Below are 6402 nucleotides of genomic sequence, written 5' to 3' on the forward strand. Positions count from 1 at the left end.
ATGGGGAGGCAGCAATCTAAGAACACAACGCAAAAATCTCTATTAATTAGATAGTAGATCCCTCCTTTCCCACCTCCTACAATGGCTTCCTCGCTGCAGACGGAACAGAAGAATGCGAATTTCAGAGGAGAGAAGGACTGCAGTGGTGAGATGCAGGGAGCTATTTGTAGGAGGGGAGGAGGGGTCGATGGAAGGAGTTGAAGTCTTGTGCTCCAGAGGTCAAAGACTTTCTTACTCCATAATTTCTGTAGCTACTGCATTTGTTTTGGCGATGTGTCTATAATTTCTGTAGCTACTGCATTTGTTTTGGCGATGTCAATGTTTGTGTCTGCATGTGCCGTCGGCCCATGGTTTCTCTTCCGTGAGAGGAGAGCAAAACCACGGGATGTGTTGATGTTTTCTCACCAAATTTTCGAGCACGAATATATCATGTGAATCTGAATCTACTACCACTATAAAAGAAAGAGAGGGCGGAGAACCAGATCATCCTATCCATCAAAATCTACAATCTGATGGTCTACATCCCTTCAGCATACTAAACGCATTTTACGTTTTAATTACCCACCAATGCCATTACTTAATTATTTACCAACCATTGCCATTGGGTTAACATCGTTCGCCGACCACGTCGCTGCCCTCTGGCAACCAGCAGTTTCGCTCGGAAAATATCCTATGGAGCTTAGGCTCATGGACACCCCCTTATCTAGCCGTTCAATTCTGCATCGCGATTCGTGCAAGTACTTTTCTCTTTTTCGTTTCTCTCATATAGTTTAACATATGAACTTCATACTTTTTCAGCACAACAGAACATTCTTACTAGAATGTGGGAAAAAAACTTTCAGATTTTTTCTCGCATTATAAATACTAGAAATAGGATTTTTTTTTTATTAAAAAAATCTCATTTTCTATATTTTTCTTGGACAAAAAAATCTGAAAATTTTATCCCACATTGTTCTAAGAATGTTTTGTTGTCCTGGAGAGTTTCAAGTTCATTTATTGTTTTGTTTTGAAGAAACAAAAAAGAGAAAGTTTTCATGTAGTAAGTTAGTTGTGTAGTACGGATCTCAAAGCAACATTAGATGGTGAGGATAGAAGGTGTCCAGGAGCCCGTGCTCTAAAAATCCGCGTCCAGTTTCGCTCCCCTGTCGCAACCAGCAGCCGTCCGCCACGCCCCGTCGCCCACGCCCTTCCCGGCCTTCGCCGCCGCCGCACGCCGCTCGCCCATGCCCTTTCTCCGCCGCCGCCCCACGCCGCCCGCCGCTCGCCCACGCCCTTCACGCCCCGCCGCCCAGGCCCTTCTCGGCCTCGCTCCTCCTCTATCGCCGCTGCTCTTCATCGGTCGGCCAACTTCCTCGATTCCCACCCCTCCCCACACGAGCGCCTTCCGGTCCTCCTCTCTGTCTGTCTACGTGCTCGATCTGGATCCACTCCTTTCTTGGGCCCAGCACAGAGGAGAGCTTGCTGCTGTGGTGGGCGTTGACGGTGGTGAGCCGGGAGCTGGCTAGGAAACAGGGGAACCCTCTGTTCTCTATTCTTGGTAGATCATGTGAATCCATCAGGACCTCCGTTTGCATTCAGGTGAAAAAAAGGACCTCCATTTGAATTGCAACATTTCTGTTATGATTTTTTTGGTAAATTTGTGCTACCATGGTGGAGCAGGAGCAGGTGAGGAGCGGCACCTTCGTCGGACGGCTACAACCGCGACGGAAGAGAAGGCGGACGCCGTGGGCGCGTGCTTGGGTAAGGGAGGCCACCCTTGCTGCGCTCGTGGGCGTTCATGGAGACCACCCTTGTCACAGTTATGATTTAGTCAACATTGATGTCCGTCTGCAAAAAGCTTATTCTGATTTGGAATTGAATTCCTTCAGATGAGTGATGAACATCTCTCGAGCCGTCCAATGTTGCATACGGCAGCTACACCAGAGGTATGAATCCCCTTCATATTAGTTTGCATATGTGAGCCTTGGTACATGTACAATGCGTCTATTACTATGACACTTTTCTCCATATATACCTTGTAATACTTTGTCTTATCTAATAGAAGCTAGGTGTTTTCCCTTGTGTCAGGGAAAGAAAATTTAGAAGAGCATGAAGTACATGTTCATTTTCATATATATTTTGGGGTCATTGCACAGTGAGGAAGATTAAGGTTATAATTAAAAGATGAAAGCATATTCTTCAAGCTCAGAAGTAAACTAATTAAAATTGCCAAGAATCACAATCATCACAGTTATCAGCTATGCAAGAAATCAAATGCCAGGTTTTAACACCACCTGATTTGAACAAAAGTAACCGCTTTATTAGTAGGTAAAAGATAAGCCCAGACAACGGTCTGTATTTCAGGAAACTTGGTTTTGGAATAATTGATCTCCATGTAATTCAAATATATAGTGGCAAAATTTGCATTACTACTCCCTGATCTTCCTCCTTGCCGAATTTATGATTGTCTTATACTATAAATGTCGACTTTGCAGCCGTTGTCTCGTTTGACCTCACCGCCATCGTCTCCGCCGACTTCGCCGCAAGACAATCTCCCATCGCCTCCGCCGACTTTGCCGGAAGACCATCAGCCGTCGCCTAGACCTACTTTGGTTCAGGTACTTTTGAAGCATCTGATGGGTCTCATATGTTTGTCAAATCGTCAGTTTACTGCACCAAATATAGTTGTGCCGGCGGTAGACTGTATTTCACTGACAATCAACACATCATGCACTCCTACATAGATGGATTCTGCTTGTACTTGACAGAAGCAGAGTAAATTCATAAGGAGTGTTTAGTAGTTCAGTACATAGGTGACCAGAAAAAAAAGTAGTTCAAAAGTAAGTGATGGACGGGTCTCAATTATTTTCAAGAGGACATTATGTTTACAAAAAATGCTGCTCACTGTATTTTGACAACTAGAGAAATGTGGTTCTGTTTGAGAAAGTAAAAAAAAAGGGCAGCCCGGTGCATGTAGCTCCCGCTTGCGCAGGGTCGGGGAAGGGTCCGACCACTTTGGCTTCTGCGCTGAGTCTGCGGGTCTCACAAAGATGTAGGATAAATAAAATGTCAAAAAGATCAGATTACTTCTCATGTAATGGATCATAGCGTGTGTCTTGGTCTTTCCTGTTTTTTCTTGTTTTGCAGCCTAGAATTTTTTAACATGCGCATATATAGCTACGTAATCAACTGAGTTCCTTTATGCTGTGTGGCAGACCACATTTACTGATATGATTTACTTTCTCATTCTAGAATTTTGCTTCTACACATGTCCAGCAGTACTTTCACCCCTTTGTGTTGTATTTTGCTCTTGGATTTTTTTACGTAGATGTGAAATTTGAGCTGACTATTCTCACTGCTATGCAAATTCATCTGTGTACAATGATTTCTAGATAGCCAAAATAAAAGAAAATTGTGGAAAATGGTGCTCCTGCATTTGGGGTTTAGATATGTGCAGCAGGTTACTATTCAGACTAAACCTGTCAACTCCTCAAGTGATTTTCTTGTTCTCATAACTTTGAAACTTGTCCAGCTGCTCAAAAAATCCCAAATTCATTGTAAAATTGGAGGTTGTCGATCTTCCGAAAGTATAGTTTGACCAATTTCTTTTGTAGAAGAACTACTTCAGTTCTAATCCTAAACTCATCTGGAGTCTATCTGGTTTTACACAACGCGTGACTGTCCAGGTCCATTAGCTAATCAATTGTTTTATTTCTATAAGGCTAGAAAGACTTTATTTGCAGATATCATTACTAGCTTCCGTCATAGCTGGGATCAATGAAAGAGTCTGTACTTGCAACCTATTAACCAAAATAGCAATGTGTTGTGATTTTGAGGTCAGTGGCCAAAACAATTCTGTACTTACAACCTGCACGATGGTTTCTGTGGCCCTCCTCCGATCAGAGCACTACTATGCAATAAACATAGCCTTTGCACAATTCAAGCTGTCAATTATGCAAACACCTTGGATACACTGTGTATCTATTGCCGAGAATGTCAGGAGTCCCGTTAGTAAGAAATGATGGCTCTAATACTACTCTTCACACACATATAATTAGGACTTGTCATTTTAAAATGGTTACTATTTGGGGTACTTTGGCCAGTATTCAGCGGTGTTCAACATCAACGAGATTATTATTCAGCTTCAGAGTGTGATTGCATATGTTGCTCATTATCTCTTTTCCCATGTTGGCAGTACTAAGTGGCTTCGCACTGATGCAAGACGAACAGCAGCCGGCTTAGATGAGTCACTTGAGTGGTGTCTTGAAAACAACATGAGCAAGACTGGGGTTGATGGGCATTTGCGACTGTCCCTTTTTGATGGAAATGTTTTTCAGCTGAATGAATCCCACCTTGTCAAGCAAAAGATCAGTGATCTCGTGCAAGGTCCAAATGTTACCGTGATCATGGCTCTATAGAAATGAACAACTGCGACCAGTCAGATTACGAAATGTTCAGCCAATTTGACCATGTCAGATGCAGTTTTGCTTGGAGGAGACATAATTTGTGCATTCAACTACAGTTGTTGTTGCGCTCACAGGAGAAAGGACTTAGTTTTGTATTTCAGGCATTGAGACAGTCCACTTTCTAAAAGAGGTGGTATATTTGTAACCTAACTATGCCTACGATCAGCAAGAAAATCAGTGACTAAACTATTTCCCTCAATTATTACTATTTTCTTGGTTAATACATCTATTTGATAATATGTTATTCTAAAAAATATGCTAATATAATTATTGGTGGTATGATAGTGGTTCAGAATCAACTATACCATTTACAATGTTGAAATAGATTTAGTTTGGTACATCCAAAATGTTTACAGCTTATTAATGCCTCAAGTGAGTGATAAAAAAAATTATGTGTCGAACTATGCAAGCACTCGTGACTATCATTTGTTTTTAAATTTTCCAAACATTTTTCGCAACAATAATCCTTTCATATCGATGTGATATATATTGATATGTTTGGAGATAATTTACATGTGTATCATTTTTCTAATATATTTCTAATTCCTACAAACACAAAAATATCCTTAAAAGAAGTTGTTTCTATATTTAATACTAGCATTGACCTCTTCTACGTTATTAAACATGTTATGATGTAAAGATCGTGCCTCTTAGCAACCGCTTCGAAACACGCATTAGCATTGACCATGAATGACTCTCACTAAGTAGTGTCCGACTCGCATTTTACACATTGTGCCCTTTAGTGAAAGGGTGTAGCTATGCATACTAAAACTTATGTGTTCATGTGGCATGTCTGTTCGTGTACACCACACAAAACAGCAGGAACGATATCTGAATCGCAGCTTTGCTTTTTTCAGAGATGGCTATAGAACTTCAACAAACCAAGAACAAATTACTACTCTATTTGATTTGATCCATTACGTAATTTTAATTCCGCCAAGCACGTGAACACATGGATTGTTCCCAAATTCAGGCAAAACGGAAACTGAGAACCCAGGCCAACATATGATGAGTTGGTTTTGGCAAAAATTCCAGCAATCTGCCTGACTCCCTGAGTTGAGCAACCATACAGCGTATGCAGGTACGCAACTCATCAAATAGTCAAATACCATCAACAAACTTGCTCTGGGATGGGGTGGACCTGAAGTTAAATTTCAGAAGATGTACCCCAAAAAAAAAATTCAGAAGATGTGTACTCCCTCCGTTTCTAAATGTAAGTCTTTTTAGAGATTCCACTACAAACTACATACGGATGTATATAGACATATTTTAGAGTGTAGATTCACTCATTTTACTTCGTATGTAGTCCATAGTGAAATCTCTAAAAAGACTTATATTTAGGAACGGAGGGAGTAGATGATAGGCTCCTCCAACAGTGTTTTGACCTGACCAGTATTGTTAGATCTATTTCTTTCTCTGGGGACGAGGATGCCCTTATATGGAAGCTATCTTCCTCTCGGGTTTATACTGTCAGCTCTCTTTATGCGGTTGTTAATTTTCGAGGCAGAGTCCCTGTGTTTGTCCCTGCTGTTTGGCAGATCCAGTAGGGAAGCAGGGAACTTGTTTGTCTGCGAACGGCCATGAGGCCTGTTCTGCTTTGCTGTTTCATTTCTGGGTATGGTACATGTGCGGCTATGCCTACCTCGAGTGCTCTTCATTTTTTTTTAATTGTTTGGATTGCTTACCACATGTGTCATGTGGTTCGAGTGCTTCAACTTGGTTCTGTGGATGGTTTGGTTTCATCTAATAAAAGGTGGAGTCGGGGCAAGGCCCTGTTTTTCTAAAAAAAAACTTGCATGGCTTAGCTTTCACTAAGCACTGCAAAAACATATCCCAAACTGTCTGTTACTAACACAACATCGTGCGGCCTTAAAACTACTGAAGAATGAATGTGATTTGTTGTGCGGACTTCCAGAAAGATATCCAAAAAATTACCAGAAAGCTAATTATGTGACAA

The 6402-nt window shown here is 41.4% G+C and overlaps 1 protein-coding gene across 1 annotated transcript; it reads left to right on the forward strand.

Annotated features, from left to right (window-relative positions):
• The first annotated feature begins 81 nt into the window (after positions 1 to 81).
• LOC123158465 (uncharacterized) lies at positions 82 to 4666 on the forward strand. The gene is made up of 6 exons (XM_044576446.1): positions 82 to 145; positions 1133 to 1578; positions 1660 to 1740; positions 1869 to 1925; positions 2475 to 2597; positions 4175 to 4666. The coding sequence occupies exons 1-6, from the start codon at positions 82 to 84 to the stop codon at positions 4178 to 4180; spliced, it is 777 nt and encodes a 258-aa protein (XP_044432381.1). The 3' UTR covers positions 4181 to 4666.
• The last annotated feature ends 1736 nt before the right edge of the window (positions 4667 to 6402 follow it).

Source organism: Triticum aestivum, chromosome 7B (genome assembly GCF_018294505.1).
Source record: "Triticum aestivum cultivar Chinese Spring chromosome 7B, IWGSC CS RefSeq v2.1, whole genome shotgun sequence".
NCBI lineage: Eukaryota > Viridiplantae > Streptophyta > Magnoliopsida > Poales > Poaceae > Triticum > Triticum aestivum.

Bases quoted from the DNA above. Each gene is read 5' to 3' on its own strand.
- LOC123158465 (XM_044576446.1), top strand. From the start codon at position 82: ATGGCTTCCTCGCTGCAGACGGAACAGAAGAATGCGAATTTCAGAGGA. The intron at 1,579-1,659 runs GTGAAAAAAAGG...ATGGTGGAGCAG, and splicing joins GGACCTCCGTTTGCATTCAG to GAGCAGGTGAGGAGCGGCAC. The intron at 1,741-1,868 runs GTAAGGGAGGCC...GAATTCCTTCAG, and splicing joins CGCCGTGGGCGCGTGCTTGG to ATGAGTGATGAACATCTCTC.